Consider the following 17,470-nt stretch of genomic DNA (forward strand, 5'->3'; position numbering starts at 1 on the left):
AAATCAAAGTTAGCCCTTCTAAGGCAGATCAATCTAACGTCCTCTTGGCGTCCTCTTAAGTATACCTAAGCTTTCAAATAAAGTTTCTGGAACCTAATGGAAATGATAAATAATGGTTCTCATTGTATATACATATGTATATTGTTTAAACTTTTAAGGGGTTCGGGGAGGGGGGAGGGGGGTGGGATTGGAATTAGGATTGTGGGTTTGGGGGATAACCCACTAGGGGGAGAGTTGGGCTTGGCCAGGACGTTCGGCGGGGGGGGTGGGGGATCCGGAGGGGGCCGAGCTAGTCCAGACTATGCTTTCACCATCGGTACTGTGTGTGGGAGGGGTAGATATGGCGGGAGCAGGGGGCCATATCATGTTAAGGGAGCACGCACCCGCTGTCTTCAAGCGGTAGAGTGCTCCGGCCCCCAAGACTCCACCCGTTCTCCAGGTAGTACAGACCTTCAGGGCCCGGGCCTTCGTCTGATGTTGTGCAACGCAAGGTCTGTAGTAAATAAAGCCCCCCTCATCTGTGATCTTGTTTACGAGGGGGGAGCGGACCTGGCGGGTATTACGGAGACCTGGTTGGGCCCAGAGGGAGGGGTCCCTCTGGTAGAAATGTGCCCACCAGGTTTCCACGCATTCCATCAGCCAAGGTCACAGGGGAGGGGCGGGGGAGTAGCGGTTATTATTAGAGAAGGCCTTAGGCCGAGGGAGACCACTGTACCTCAGACAGCTGCTTGTGAGTCCCTCCTTGTGAAGTGGGGCCACGGGGTTCAGATGGGTTTGCTGATCACGTACCTGGCTCCCTGCCACGTGGCGGCAGCCCTGCCCGAGCTACTCAACGTTATTGCCGCGGTGGCGGTTGATACCCCCAGACTTATGGTCATGGGGGATTTCAACCTGCCATCCGTGGGTGAGGCGTCTGAGGTGGCTCGGGAGTTCATGGCTTCCATAACGGCCATGGACCTGACCCAACTAATTCATGGCCCTACGCACACTGGGGGAAACACACTGGACTTGGTTTTTGTCTCTGGACAGTGGTTGAGTGATCTCGAGATAGGGGATATAGTCATCGAGCCCTTGTCATGGTCAGATCACTCGCTCCTTCGCCTTGACCTTCGAACCGCAGCACCCCGCCGCAGGGAGGCGGAACCGGTAAGATGGTACCGCCCCAGGCGCCTGATGGAACCTGACAGGTTCCAGATGGAGCTTGGGCCAATCCCGGAGGTTCTGGCTCACGCCTCATCTGGGGACCTAGTGGCCGCCTGGGATAGGGCGGCTGCTGGAGCCCTGGATCGAGTCGTGCCTTTGCGGCCTCTGACCTGGCGCCGATCTCGCCTGGCTCCTTGGTTCACCGAGGAGCTGAGGGAGATGAAGCGCCAGAAAAGACGCCTAGAGAGCTGTTGGAGGGCTAGTCTTTCTGAATTTGACCGAACACTGGTAAGATCTCATATTAGGAGTTACCTAGTGGCGATAAAAGCAGCAAAATGTACTCATTTTACTGCTCTTATTGCGTCATCAGATAATCGCCCGGCCACCCTGTTTAGGGTGACCCGCTCCCTGCTCCACCAGGAAGCGCGGGAGGACCCCTTGGAGGGAAGAGCCGAGGATTTTGTTCAGTATCTGTATGACAAAATCACTCAGATTCGGGCAGGTCTGGACTCTGACGGGATAGATCCAGCGAGGGTGACGGGGACAGGCCTTGAGACTGTTATCTGGGATGAGTTTGATCCTGTGACCCCAGATGACGTGGACAGGATTCTGGGTAGATTGAACGCGACCACATGTTTGTTGGACCCGTGTCCCTCCTGGTTAGTGCTGGCTTCCCGGGAGGTGACGCGAGGCTGGCTCCAGGGGATTTTAAATGCTTCGTTGGGTGAGGGTGTCTTTCCCGCCGCCTTGAAAGAGGCGGTGGTAAGGCCTCTCCTCAAGAAGCCTTCCCTGGACCCGGCAGTATTGGCTAATTATCGTCCAGTCTCCAACCTTTGCTTCGTTGCGAAGGTTGTTGAGAGTGTGGTTACGCGACAGCTACCCCAGTACCTGGATGAAGCGTTGTATCTAGATCCGTTCCAGTCGGGCTTCAGGCCTGGGTACAGCACGGAAACGGCATTGGTCGCGTTGGCTGATGATCTCTGGAGGGCTCGGGACAGGGGTTGTTCCTCTGTCCTGGTCCTGTTAGACCTCTCAGCGGCTTTTGATACCATCGACCATGGTATCATGCTGCACCGGCTGGAGGGGTTGGGGGTAGGAGGCACCGTTTTACGGTGGTTCTCCTCCTTTCTCTCTGACCGGTCGCAGTCTGTGTTGACAGGGGGGCAGAGATCGACCCCGAGGCCCCTTATATGTGGGGTGCCGCAGGGATCGGTTCTCTCGCCCCTTCTGTTCAACATTTATGTAAAGCCGCTGGGCGAGATCATCCGTGGTTTCGGGTTGAAATACCATCTGTACGCTGATGACACCCAGCTGTACATCTCCACCCCGGACCACCCCAACGATGCCCTTGAAGTGATGTCCCAGTGCTTGGAGGCCGTACGGATCTGGATGGGGAGAAACAGGCTCAGGCTCAGCCCATCCAAGACCGAGTGGCTGTGGTTTCCGACGTCCCGATATAGTCAGCTGGCGCCATCACTGGCTATTGGGGGCGAATCATTGGCCCCCACGGAAAGGGTTCGTAACTTGGGCGTCCTCCTGGACTCACGGCTGTCTTTAGAAGAGCACTTGATGGCCGTGACCGGGAGGATTTTTCATCAGGTTCGCCTGATTCTCCAGTTGCGTCCCTTTCTAGATCGGGACTCGTTACGCACAGTCACTCATGCCCTCGTCACCTCTCGTCTGGACTATTGTAATGCTCTCTACATGGGGCTCCCCTTGAGGTGCACCCGGAGGCTCCAACTGGCGCAGAGTGCGGCTGCGCGGGTGGTTATGGGAGCAACATGGAGCTCCCATGTAACACCTCTCCTGCGCGAGCTGCACTGGCTCCCGGTGGTCTTCCGGATGCGCTTCAAGGTTTTGGTTACCACCTTTAAAGCGCTCCATGGCTTGGGACCTGGTTACTTACGGGACCGCCTGCTACCATCAACAGCCTCCCACCGACCAGTACGCTCCCACAGAGAGGGGCTCCTCCAGGTGCCGTCGGCCAAACAATGTCGGCTGTCGGCCCCTAGGGGGAGAGCCTTCTCTGTGGGGGCACCGACGATCTGGAATGAGCTCCCCCCAGAGATACGGAGGATTCCGGATCTGCGCACCTTCCGCCGCGAGTTGAAGACGCTTTTATTTCATCAAGCTGGCCTCGCCTAAATCTTCTCCCTTTTAAGTGTAAATTCTAAATTTTTAATGGATTTTAAAATATGGGTATTTTAAATTATGGGTATTAATTCAGCCAAATTTATTTAATTCATTTTATTCGATTTTAAATTTTGTATATCTATGTGTTTTATTTCATGGCTGTGCACCGCCCTGAGTCCTTCGGGAGTAGGGCGGTATAGAAATTCAATAAAATAAAATAAATAAAATAAATAAATATATGTATGACCGGGGGGCCTTCGCACAAGTACGCCTTGTGCGCCAGTTGCACCCTTTCCTAGATCGGGATGCCCTTGCCACGATCACTCATGCCCTTGTTACTTCTCGGTTGGACTACTGTAACGTCCTCTACATGGGGCTGCTCTTGGGATGCAGCTAGTCCAGAACGCAGCCACGCGGGTTGTTATGGGGGCTTCTCGTTACTCCCGTGTGACACCTCTCCTGCGTGAGCTGCACTAGCTACCGGTGGTCCTTCCGGTCCGTTTTAAGGTGCTGATGCTCACCTATAAAGCCTGAGGTACCTGCAGGATCATCTCCTGCCATCCTCCCATCATCCTGTGCTCTCCCATAGAGCGGGCCTCCTCAGGGTGCCGTCAGCCAGACAATGTTGGCTGGCGACCCCCAGGGGGAGAGCGTTCTCTGTGGGAGTGCCGACCCTCTGGAATGGGCTGCCCACGGCCTTAGGACGGCCCCTGACCTCCTTTCGCCGCGGATTGAAGATGTGGCTCTTTCATCAAATGGGCTGATCCGCAGGGGTGATTTTTAAATAATTTTAATCAATTTTAATTGGATTTTTAATGTAATTTTTGTTCCGTTCTTTTGTAAGCCGCCCTGAGTCCTTCGGGAGAAGGGCGGCATATAAATTACATACATACATACATACATACATACATACATACATACATACATTCATACATACACACACTAACTAACTAACTAACTAACTAACTAACACTAAGCATCTATTGAGACAGTGGCACCAAGCTAGAAATTGGGAGATCATCAGTCCTTGCCCTGCCTTGGGCACAAAACCAGTTGGATATCTTAGTCTACTCACTCCCTCTCTAGGAGGAAGACGCTAGCAAATGTCTTTCAAAAATGCTGCCAAAAAAACCTCTGGTGATTGCCGAGGGACAAAGCCGATTCGAAGGCTCACCCTTCCCCAAAGAAAAACCATATAGAGAGTTCAAGTAAAGAAGCAGATGTAACATTTAATTTGAAGCAAGAGCTTCAAATACAGGGTACAAAATTACCAGTGCAAACAGTGCTTTAGAGCTCAATAGAAACTTTCTGAACTCTTATCTACCTTAAAAAAGTACTGCTGATCCATAGCAAGATGATGGCCTATTTTATGTTTTTTAAATTACGAGCACAGAGTGATCTTTCTGTGCAAGAATGTAATTTAATGTACTAGTTTGAGGCATTCATAGACACATAATTTAATCTCCTAGGTGTGACACTAGCATTGTTTTTTAAAGGGCCGGGCATTCAAAAGTGGATTTTGCATTTCTATGCAGAGGCTGCAGATTTGAATCATCTTTGGGTTCCCTAAGTTACCTGTTACATACTTTTGTTTCCCATTCAATCAGCAGACCTGCTCTGCCAGGAGAAATATCCTCTCCCATTGAGGTTGCATGACACATAACAATAATCTCACCAACCCAAGGCCACCACCTCTCTCTTCAAAACTTGTTCAGAAAAACAGAAGCTGTTTTAAACAATGATGAGAAAGATTTTCTTCATTGACTACAAATGTATTTTGATTTCATCTTTTAAGAAGCTAACTTAAGCCATCGAGGGGTTGTTTATCTAATCTCCCTATTACATTTCTGCAGTTACTTCTTCACTTAACTTTGTTTGCCATAGAATTTAAGTATCCGTAGTGAAATATCCCGTAGTTATTTTATTTTCCTATAAATCTGCATTTTGAAACCTTTCTCTAGAGTGTTTTAAAATTCTGAGTTAAGGAAGAACAAAATCTACAACTCTTTAGGTTGTAACATACAAAGTAGTAAAGCATTGTGAAATGTGAATGGTGGTTGGAAATGTTTAGGCTGTATATATAAGTAAGTACTTGAAAATAAACCACTTAAGGGAACCTTGCTTCTGCGTAGAGGCAGAGACCTCTGCTGTTAAATTTTAATCAATAAAATCGTTTTACATCAGTGCATTCCTTCTAAGTACAGATAGTCCTCGACTTACAACCACAGTTGAGCCCAAAATTTCTGTTGCTAAGTGAGACATTTGTTAAGTGAATTTTGTCCCATTTTACGAGTTTTCTTGCCACAGTTGTTAAGTGAATCATTGCAGTTATTATGTTAGCAACATGGTTAGTTCTCGACTTAAGAAAATAGTTGAGTCCAAAATTTATGTTGCTAAGCGAGATAGTTAAATGAGTTTTGTTCCACTTTGTGACCTTTCTTGCCACAGTTGTTAAGGGAATAGTTGCAGTTATGTTAGTAACACAGTTGTTAAGTGAAACTGGCTTCCACATTGATTTTGCTTGCCACAAGGTTGCAAAAGTGATCATATGACTCTGCGACACTGCAAGCATCATAAACATGAACCAGTTGCCCAGCACCTGGATTTTGATCATATGGCCATGGGGATGCTGTAATGGCCATAAGTGTGAAAAACAGTCTGCATCACTGTTGTAACTTTGAATAGTCATTAAATGAACAGTTGTAAATCAAGGACTACCTGATACTGGTAATACAAAGCAGATGTGATATCTTTCATGGTATCTTGTATTGCTAAATTTCCAATAATATTGTTAGATTTCTGATTCGTGCTAATTATTTGAACAATTGTGAAAAAACCGGTTAGAAATGTTAGAGATTTCTTAGTTTTTATAGCTTCTTTTGGTTCCTTCTCCCATGCCATAACTCATGTAATTGTGGTGTGTGTGCTATCTATATGAATATGTGTGATGGAGAAATGTGCAGCTTTTAACTCTCCTTTCATTTATGCGCAGGGTGATATGCTGAGATCACTAGCCAACACAAAACCAACGGTAAATGAGCAGGACCTGGAAAAACTAAAGAAGTTCACAGAAGATTTTGGACAGGAAGGCTAATCCAAACAGCTCTCTAATCCTATTATTTCTTTATTTGGCATTATTGCCTCTATGTTGCCAATAAATAGATTGCTCATTCCTTCTTTTGCATATGAACTAAAGAGCCTCTTGCAAAGATCTTCAGGCTTATGTATATCACTTCCCAAAAATATCTATTAAATGTCATTTACTGGGAACACGATAATAGGACTTGTTGGCAAAAAAAATAATAATGGACAAATGTGGTATATATATATTTAAACATTTGACAGCCCCTTTGGAGAATTTCTCAGTAAGAAATAATATATGCTACCCCTAGTCAGAAGTATTTATAAGCTCCTATTGGCCTAAAAAATACTTCCAAGAGTATTTTTTTTAAACTGAATTCTATTTGGTTGTCAAGTGTTGATTTTTATAATTGGTGAATTTGCTTGCAAAACAAATGTTCTCTCTTGAATTACCATCTGGAACTTGGTAATCATATGATTAAAATGTTCCGATCAATACAGTCAATACTTAACTGAGTGCAGAATTGAAGTTCTGATTATTATTTTTTTTATTTCTGCAATATGGTATTGCCTTAAAAACATCAAGCATTGTTCTGAATAACTCACACACACTGTGCAACCTACCAGAGAATAGACTTGAAATGTAAATAGTGTGTGAGACAATTTCTCTTCCTGTCTGGTTTCATCTTGCTTTATTCTCTGTAGGAATTTAAATCAAGCAAGGGACATATTCTATTAAAATTCCATGGAGAAATCTGAAATCCACGTTTTTAGCCAGCCATTGCTTGACAGAAGTTATTTTCTGAACTGACCATTTTGAAAGACGTTCTTGGAACAACGTGCTAAACACCCTGAACTTCCCAAGGATGCTCAGGGGAGATGCTGTTCTTCAAGATCTACCTTTAAAAAATTAGAAAGAAAGAAAAATCTATATTGTTAGTTTAATAGATAAACTATATTAAGAATTAAGCACAGTGCATGTTTTGTTCCCAAAGCCTTTTGTTAAAAAGTATGCATTTTAAAGAAATTCTTAATGTGATCTATAATATTACAGCAGCCAGTTTCAACATCACATTAAAAAAAGTTTTACTGAACCTCAGGCTTAAAGTCTTCCTCCTTCCATATAATATAACGGAAGGTACAGTTACAAGTTTCTTGCTTCTGGATTACTTTTAACTGCAGTTTGCCTTGTCATCCAAAATCAACCAATTATAATTAATCTTATACATGCTTTAAAATAAGCAAGCTTAAAACCATGGATAATGAAGCTGCCTTATTAAATATGCCAGAGTTAAAATTAATCAGAATTTAAGATTCAAGAAACATTAGCCTCTGGTTAATAAGAAGCAGAAACTTCCAAAATTTTGGCCAGGGTTGTGAGGGAGGAAAAGGAAATATGCAAATCCAGGACATTGTTCTCATCATATCAAATTGTGTTCAAATGCAGCCATGACAGCACTGAATTTGTGCCTTGGAATTTTGCCCTGGTTGTAGATAAGTGAGTGCTGTAATATCTGTGTAACACAAATTACATTTCTGTTACGGAAATGTATCTTGTAGATGCTTATGTGTTGGAAATTTATGTGTAAAGTACTATATGGTCATCTTAGAGGTTTTATTTCTCATGTCTATATTTTGTGTACTTTCTAAAATCATAGGAATGGTTGAACTGATGAAATAAGTTGCAAGATACCATTAGTTTACATTCTAATGTTAGAATCATATATACCTTTATGTTAAATATATGGACTATTTTGCTCAATATGACTTTGCAAATTATACTTCGAAATCTCTGGAAAGGAACTTTTGAGAACATGTCCAAGTTGTTAAAGTCATGTACATTATCATCATGTCATTTTGTCAGATCTGTTTACTATCCCGTTTATGCATTTATTTATTGCCTTTATACCCTGCCTTTTCTCTGGGAACTCAAGCCAAAGTGCAAGGATCACATTTCATAATATCCCATGAACAACCCTGTGAGGTAGATTGTGCTGAAAGAAATGATTGGCCCCAAATTGCCCAATGAATTCCATGTAGAGTGGGATTTTGAACCTGAGTCTTCCTAATCTGTGTCCTACCATTTTTCCTTCAATTTTTCACATCTTGCTTCCTGTGCCTGTTGCAATATATTTGTTCTGAAAAATATAAGGTCTTGAAAACAAGTATAAAATTTCATAAAGAGTCACTACAGTACTGCTATATGTGCATATTTACTAAATATTCAGCACTTTTACCATGGAAACTGTAGGTCACCAAAGTTCTCAAATGATATAAAATCTAAACTAAAATAAATTTGGTATTAAATATGTATTTATGATAAAATTACTGCATTTTTTTTCAGCCAAGTGATTCTCAAGTGAGAGTTGTACCCAAAAAATTCTTAGTACCAATAGAGAACCGCTAGTTTTTCATCCACTGACTATAGAATTTGGAACCTTCCAAAAGGTAGGATTCCATCCTGTTTCTCCATGGGTGAAGAAACGGAAGATTTTGGGAAGGCAACATTCCATCATTCCTCTGTTCAAATTTGCAGTTTCTATATAGGAACTCTATTTTAGCATCAGTGAGGTGGATAATGCCTGGCTAGTGAAGATTGTTCTATTGTTCAACTCAATTTTAGAATTGAGGGTGTGTGACTTATGAATTTAACTACCTATCAATGCAGTCATAAAGCACAATGTCATGTGACCATCTCAGTGATGGCAATCCCAGCTGACCCAGTAGCTGTCACAACCGCAGGACATGCAGGTTGTTAAGCGGGAAGAGATTGGAGTCTCAAATAAGCAGAATAAAAGACAGTGGGAGACCCAGTAAAGGTCAAGTATGATTTGGGGAAGGCCAACTTCATGTGGGCAGTAAGATACTTCAGGTGTGAGTGACACTGGAGCAATCTAAGATCTTTCCTGCAGTGGGTTTTGATTGTGTTCATGGGAAGCCAGCAGGGAAGGTAACAAATAGCAATCACATGTCCTCAATGCTCTGCAATGCAGAAGTCATGAGCTGAGAATCTGGGCACCTAGATTGTGATCATGTGACTGCAAGATGCAATGGCCAGAACTTTGGCAATTGGTTGTGTGTCCATTTTTTCAGTGCTGTGCTAACTTTGAACATTGAACAAATGGTTGTAAGCTGAGGACTACCTGTACCTTTCCTTTCTGATCTTCCTCCCAAATAAGCTTATTTTCATATTATGGAATTCAGGTAAGAAAGTACAGAAAAGGAGATGAAAAGCATTTAGATGGTTAAGTAATTTGATGGCAGGCTGCCAGGAAATTGGGGGCCAAAAGTTAGCTGAGAAGTTTATCAAAACATCCTGAAAGAAAGTCACTTTTGTATGATTGTAAAGACAACTGTAGTAGTATGTGAGAATGGCCTTGAGAGACCAGGGGAAGAGATGTTGCTAGGGAACAAAGAGATGAAAGGGGGGAAAGCCCACAGCTAAATAACAGAAGAGAAGAAACAGAAAGGATCCACCCAAGCTTTTCAGGCAACAAGAGAGAGAACATAATATTTGTATTTTCAGACTTGCAAGATTCTGCTAATGCAGCTCTACAATAAAGTAGAATTTGGTTCATGTTTTTCTGTCTGATTTTGGCCTATTTGGGAGGCTGATAATGAACTTGTGAATATACTCCTCAGGAATCAAGCTTGTCTTTGAATATCTACCCTCACATCAATTTATAGTGCTAACATATTTGAATACTATTATGTATGGTTCAGAAAACTGCACCTTAACAAATATTTCCATTGCTGAAAATGGACCATGGAAATAATGAAACAACTCCTTTATGTGGGAAGGCAGGAAAGGTGGGGCATTTGTAATTTGGAAAAAAGCAATGTTTTGTTTTGAAGAATACTAAAACCTGGGTGCACCCTATAAAGCTGAATAGTGGAAAATCAAGGGCAGCAACACACTTCATATATCTTACCGTTAATCAGAGAGGTTCAGATGAAGTAATTGTCACCAATTTGGACAACTTTAACAGGGAATTAATCCTCAACAGTGGTAACTTTGTGTAAGAGTGAAAATAGGGATATGGATTGTCTTGATTTGGGAGGAACTGAGTGGAACTAGAGCAAAGATGTGGAGGGTGTAGAGAACAAAGGAACATTGGTACACTGAATTCAGTACTAGGAATTAGGGTTCATGGCACATTTTATTAAGAATCCTGATCATGCAGTGAGTTTTAAGAATCCATCTGATGCTGACAAATGATTGTTGGTGTACCATTGTCTCTGTTACCCAATGACATCCCTGCTGAGATGGGTATAATATTGAAGGACAGTTATTGTGAGGATTTAAACACAGATAGTTCTTGACTTACAACAGTTCATTTAGTGACCAAAGTTACAATGGCACTGAAAAAAGTAACTTATGACCATTGCAGCATCCCCATGATCACGTAATTAAAATTCAGACACTTGGCAACTGACTCATATTTATGATGGCTGCAGTATCCCAGGGACATGTGATCATCTTTTGAAACTATCTGACAAAGTCAATGGGGAAGCCAGATTTACTTAACAACCATGTTACTAATTGAAGAGTTGCAGTGATTCACTTAACAACTGGGGCAAGAAGTCATAAAATGGGGTAAATTTCACTTAATAAACATATCACTTAGCAACAGAAATTTTGGGCTCAATTGTGGTTGTAAGACAGGGATTACTTGTATTTATGATAAGGTTGCATTTAATAGTCCAACTTGTAGTTTCGTGATGGAGTTATCTCAATGCATAATTAGCCGGAAAGGTCAGATCCTTGATCAGGTCTTTGCCCTAGATGTGAAAAGAAAAGATCTGATTAAAGGAGGTGGAGTGAGAAATCAATGTATTGGCATAATCGGGCCGATTTCTAATGAAATTTGGTCTCATTGGGGCACAATTCAAAACCTGATATAATGAGTTATTTACTGTATCCTCTGATACTTATGTTCTTGATCAAGAACTCTAGTGCATTCTTCAGTGCTCTTCAAAAATTTCTGCCTGCTAAAGGCCGTGATCTAGTTGCCGCCTTAGTCTTAAAATGATATGGTGAGGCAAAGCAGGCCACCAACCAGAATGTTCTTTTAGCATCTTTCATAACACTGGAAAACATCAGATTTCCATATTCTTTGAGCCGATTGAACAAATCAGAACAACACCTGGGAGACTGAAACAGAACAGGTAACACCTAGAAGGCATCTGGTACACATTTGGGGTACAATAGATATAAAAAGTCTACACATCCCTGTTAAAATGCCAGGTTTTTGAGCTGTAAAAGAAATCAGACCAACATAAATCATGGCAATATTTTTTCCACCTTTGATATATAAGCTGTACAATTCAATTAAAAAAAACAAACTGAAACCTTTAACAAATAATAAAAACATATAATAATGAGGTTGAATCTGTGTGCACACCTTAAAATTAATACTTTGTTGAATCACATTTTGATTTTATGACAGGATTCAGTCTTTTCGGGATCAGCATGGCACATCTGCCTTGGGAATCTTTGCCGACTCTTCCTTGCAAAAATGCTCCAAATATTCAGATTAAGAACATCTCTGCACAGCCCTCATCAGGTCACCCCACAGATGTTCAATTGGATTCAGGTCTGGGCCATATCAAAACTTTGATCTTCTGGTGAAGCCATTCTTTTGTTGATTTGGAGGGATGCTTTGGGCTATTGTCGTGTTGAAAGGTGAAATTCCTCTTCAAGCATTTTAGCAGAGGCTTGAAGGTTTTGTGCCAAAATTGACTGATACTTGGAATCGGTCAAAATTCCCTCCACCTTGATTAAAGCCCCATTTCCAGCTGAAGAAAAACAGCCCCAAAACATAACACTGCCACCACCTGTCATGCCCCTGTTGGAGTCTGAATCTGAAGGGGAAGACAAACAGCTGACATAGAGAGCGAGAGAGTGGCTCTGTTGGCTGTGGAAGAAATTGGGGAAGGACAAAGTCAGGCTGGGCAGACCAGGGGAATGGTAGAACAAGGGAGAGGGGGTTCAGATGAAGAACAAGGCCCACCCCCTCCTCATCCTAGGCACACAGGGAAGAACAGAGAAGAGAGCAACGTAGGTTATGTGACTTATGAGGGAGGAAAGGGCCCCGATTCCCTTCACAAGGCACACCTGGGGATGGAGTTTAAAGGAGAGGCAAATGAGAGGGGCAGTTGTCAGGAACAAACATTGAGTTCATCTGTGTTCACTTTTTATCTGAGTTCCTGGCATCCTCCCAACTGATTTGATTTACTGCCGTGCTACTTCCCTTCTGGAACTCCTTATCTTGCTTGCCCTGCTGGATTAATTACCTTATCTAGTTTTCTGCTTACAACGTTTGGGACTGAAGTATTGTCAGCCAAAGACTAGCACAGGTTGGTGGAAGAGCTCTCTCCAAGCCAGAAAGTTGAAGGGGACATTGGGGGCACAGTTGGTGATAATAAAGGGACTCATACCGGTTCTCTGGCTGTGTTGCCTTTGTGTCATGCCCCGGGTCATCACACCACCATGTTTCACTGTGGGCATGGTGTACTTTTGGTGATGCACAGTGTTGTTTTTGCATCAATCATACTTTTGGGGAATCATGGCCAAAAAGTTCAACTTTGGTCTCATCAGACCATAACACATTTTCCTGCATGCTTTTGTCAGACTTGATGTAACTTTTTGCAAAACGAAGCCGGGCTTGGCTATTTTTCTTTGTAAGAAAAGGCTTCATCCTTGATCCCTACTGCACAGTCCAGATCTATGAAGAATATGGGAGATCATTGTCACATGTAGTACAAAACCAATACTTGCTAGAAATTCCTGCAGCTCCTTTAACGTTGCTGTAGGCCTCTGGGCAGCCTCTCAGACTCCTTTTCTTCTTGTTTTTTCATCAGCTTTGGAGGGACATTCAGTTCTTGGTCATGTAACTCATGTGCCATATTTTCTCCACTTGTTGATGACTGTCTTCATTATATTCCATGGTATATCCAACGCCTTGGAAATTGTTTTGTATTCTTCTCCCAAGTGATCCCTTCCAACAACGTGATCCCTTTTATGTTTTGTAAGCTCTTTGTAGATCATGGCTTTTGCTGTAAGAGGCAACTGAATAAATGTCAGAAAAATCCTACTTGAACAGCTGAACTTTATATGGGCTTAATCAGAGTCACTTTGATTGATGGCAGGTGTGTTCTGATTATTATTTAACATCCGTTTGAATATGATTGGCTATGGTTAATTCTGAAGACAGCCATATCCCTACTAATAAGATGGTGTGGATACTTAGGCAACCATGTTATTGTCTGTTTCTTATTGTTATTTCCCCCTGAAAGGTTTCGGTTTGTTTTTCAATTGAAATGTACAATTGTACATGTTATATGTTACATTAAAGGTGGGGGGGAAATTCTGAAGTGATTTAATTTGGTCTGGGTTTTTTTTTTTTTTTTTTTACATCTCTGGTGTTTTAACAGGGGTGTGTAGACTTTTTGCATCCACTGTAGGTTCATATTCAGGAGTAGGTTGTTTTTTATTTATCATTGGAGGCTCAAGTAGTCTTAGCGGTCAAAAATACCTATTACAAGTTTAGTTTGTACAACTAAAGGTTTTGCAGGATATAAGTAACCTTGTCAGAAAAAAAAACATTCATTGATGACTTCAGGATTGTATTATGTAATGCTGTCAAATTCCCAGCCCACCTCATGTGCTGGCCACGCCCACATCTGGTTTAGTGAAGGGGAAAAAAAGTCCCGATATATCACGTGACGACGTGAGTTTGACACCCCTGATGTAATGCATTATAGGTGGGGCTCTACTTAGAATGCTATACTGTACAGTAGCTTCAGTGGATCCCTTACCTGTAATGCCTATCCTGAAAAATCTGCCCTAGATAACTACTAAGCAGGGTATTTGTGTTGCCTTAAATGGGTCTAAAAGTTAAACACCAAGCTGTACAAGGAATACCCTGTTTTATTTTTGGCCTATTTTGTTTTTTATAATCTACAGAGAATATAATGGCTAATGGCACTGCTGATACCCAGTTTGAAACAGTGCAAAGTAGGAGTTCTAGGCACTGGTGTCAGTAATATTGGTAATCCTTGGAGGTTAGTCAAGCCTCCATTTAAAAAAAAAATCATGATTAAAATCTTTCCACTTTGCCCTAGGCCTTTTTCATAATTTTATTTTAATTGATCTAATAATTTTTTATGCAGTTCGTCTTGTTTCTTAGAATCACTTTTGAGGTTTTTTAATTCTGGTGCTTTTTTCTGTTTTATGACACTGCACGCATCAAAAGGTCATCATGTGCAGCAGAAGCCGAGTCCTAAAGGGAACCAGGCCACAAAAAGTTTGGAAATCTTTTGAAAGGCTTTTTGCCGACTGACTGACTGCATTTAGGATCCAGCTGTTCCTTTGCGGGACCATTTGCTGCACATTTTGCTGAATCTTTTCTTCAGATGCTACACCCACCCACCCACTGCAGAATGATTTTCTTCGCTTGCTTGCTTGCTTCCTTTCCTCTACTCTTCAGCCTAGGGCCAAAGTAACTTTTGTCACCCAATCTTTTGATTTAAATTTAGCAAATGAGATTTTTCAAAGGGATCATGATTGGCGGGTAAAGGCAAAACGTTCAGCTTCAGCATCTAATTGGCGGGTGGGGGAAACAAAGATCAACAAGTCTGTGACACCCAGCCAGCTTTTTTGTTTGTTTTCTTTATTGAAGAAATGTGGCTTTCTGGGAGAGGGAGGGGCTAAGCAAAGGCAGGTTTTAGGAAGCTGGTTTTGAAACTGTTGCCAGGCAGCTGGCTTTTCAAAGTCTAGCAGGAGTCAGGAGAAGTTTGTATGTAGTTTTGGAGCATCTGTCATAACTTCGAATGGTCATTAGGTGACCTGCTGTATTCTTTTTTTTTTTTTAATTTGATTTATATGCTGCCCTTCTCCGGAGACTCAGGGCGGCTTACAATGCGTTAAGCAATAGCCTTCATACTTTTGTATATTTTACAAAGTCAGCTTATTGCCCCCACAAACTGGGTCCTCAATTTATCTACCTTAGAAAGGATGGAAGGCTGAGTCAACCTTGAGCCTGGGGAGATTCGAACTTACTAATTGCAGACAGCTGGAGTTAAATTACAAGTCTTGAGGACTACCTGTATTTTATTACAGTCTTCATATTTAGCTTAAAACTACCAGTGGCTGATGATTCCTGTGATGGTGATGGTTTCATTTTTTACTAAGTAATACCATTAAAAAGATAAAAACTAATACAAACTAAAGAAAAAGGAAAATAGAAGGAAAAATAGAAAAGAAAAATAAGAAAATAATAAAGAAAAAGAAAAGAAATATATAAATTACTTCTCTCTTCATCCCAACTAATATAAACAATTTTAGTAACTTATCATCTTCTCTTGTCATTTTAAAAACCACGTTTAGATTTTCTCAGTACAGGCAGTCCTTGAATTACGACCACAATTTAGCTCAAAATTTGTTGCTAAGTGAAACATTTGTTAAGTGAATTTTGCCCCATTTTACAACTTTTATTGCCACAGTTCTTAAGTAAATTTGTTAAGTATTTGTTAAAGTAGTGACATGGTTGTTAAGTGAATCTGGCTTCCCCATTAACTTGCTTGTGAGACGGTCGCAAAAAGTGATCACATAGTCCCAGCACACTGTAACCACTGATACATGCCAGTTGCCAAGTATCTGAATTTTGATCACATGCCCATGGCAATGCTACAACAATTGTGTGAAAAATGGTCATACCTCACTTTTTTCAGTGCCGCTGTAACTTCAAATGGTCACTAAATGAATGGCTGCAAGTCAAGGGCTACCTGTAGTACATACAACATAAAATATGTGAGAAATTTTAGAACCAGGCCCCTAACATAGCATCTGGGAATATTAATATTCCCTTGATTCCTGACGGGCTTTCTGGCATAAATGACTTTCCCCACCCCAATCCCATTCCCCAAAATGAAATCCTGCACTGCTGAAAGTGACCAGCATGGCTTTTATTTCCAATTCATTTCACCTCCAAGTATTATAGATCATAAAACTTATTAAAAATATAAATATGCTTATACATATAAATAATCATGTAACAGTCCAGTGCTTTTTTGCTTGTTTATCCCCTTATCTGGAAATATTATAAACATAAACCTGGGTAGTAGGAAGAGGCTAGCAAATAGAATTCTGGTATAACTTTGTAACTTCTGGCAGATAATTTGGGCAAATTAGCCTCTAGGAGTCATTCAGGAAGAAGGCTCACCACGTTTTCAAAATTCCACACTCTTCACCAAGGCAAAAATAATATGGACTCAAAAAAACAAAAAAACATAGGCTTATGAAACTGGATTTCTTAAGGAAATGTAAGGTCCCAAAATACACTTGAGTCACCAGAATGCCAAAGAGAGAGACTCAAGACAAGGCTTGCAAAAAACCCAGATTTTATTTATGGCCAAAAACAAAATACTGGGTGGAACTATATCCAGAACATACAGATACAATGTATGCGAGGAGATAGCCACACCTTGAGGAAGGTATGGCGTCGTCAGCTTAGTACCCAATTCTGCCTCCTAATTTAGGTTTGTGTATTCCTTGTTGCCCTGCAAGGGGGAATAGAAACTTCCCAATTAGTCATCTTGAGCATTTCTTTGTTTATTCAATTGGCCACTTTGGCCCCCTGGCTCTGGAAAGCAGGAGTTTATCCAGATCAAACATAAATTAGGGCTGAGGTGTAAATTATCCCTTTGTTGATGGCTGTAGTTCCAACTGAGATAAGTACCATGCTTTTAGATAGATTGATATGAGTTCAGGTCAAATGGCAGGGACATACGTTTGACAAATACCAGATACATTACAGAGGCCTAATAACAGAATATGTTTGTTACAGGAGATACAAATATAAAGGCATAATATATGTGATACAAATACAAAGGCATATATGTATTACAGGAACCTAATGGTTACAGAATCTAGTATACCAGTATATCATATTCTAGTATTATTTATTATATCCTTATTATTGTTTCCCTTCACACATACCAGACTTATTTCAATAAATACTGTAAGTGGTTGATATTTCAGCTAGACCAAAGCAAGTACAATTTAAGACATTTGGATTTGGATTAATTCCAGCTTTTATTCATTTACAAT

The 17,470-nt window shown here is 41.5% G+C and overlaps 1 protein-coding gene across 1 annotated transcript in view; it reads left to right on the plus strand.

Annotated features, from left to right (window-relative positions):
* VPS4B (vacuolar protein sorting 4 homolog B) overlaps positions 1-8,652 on the plus strand; it is a 34,999-nt gene extending 26,347 nt beyond the window's left edge. Inside the window, exon 11 of the mRNA XM_070940756.1 lies at positions 6,269-8,652. Within this exon, the coding sequence (XP_070796857.1) occupies positions 6,269-6,370 (102 nt within the window). The 3' untranslated portion in view covers positions 6,371-8,652. The remainder of the gene's footprint in view (positions 1-6,268) is intronic.
* Positions 8,653-17,470: the final 8,818 nt, after the last annotated feature.

Source organism: Pituophis catenifer, unplaced genomic scaffold, assembly GCF_029215685.1.
Source record: "Pituophis catenifer annectens isolate HBS135680 unplaced genomic scaffold, rPitCat1.0.hap2 SCAF_3, whole genome shotgun sequence".
Lineage (NCBI taxonomy): Eukaryota > Metazoa > Chordata > Lepidosauria > Squamata > Colubridae > Pituophis > Pituophis catenifer.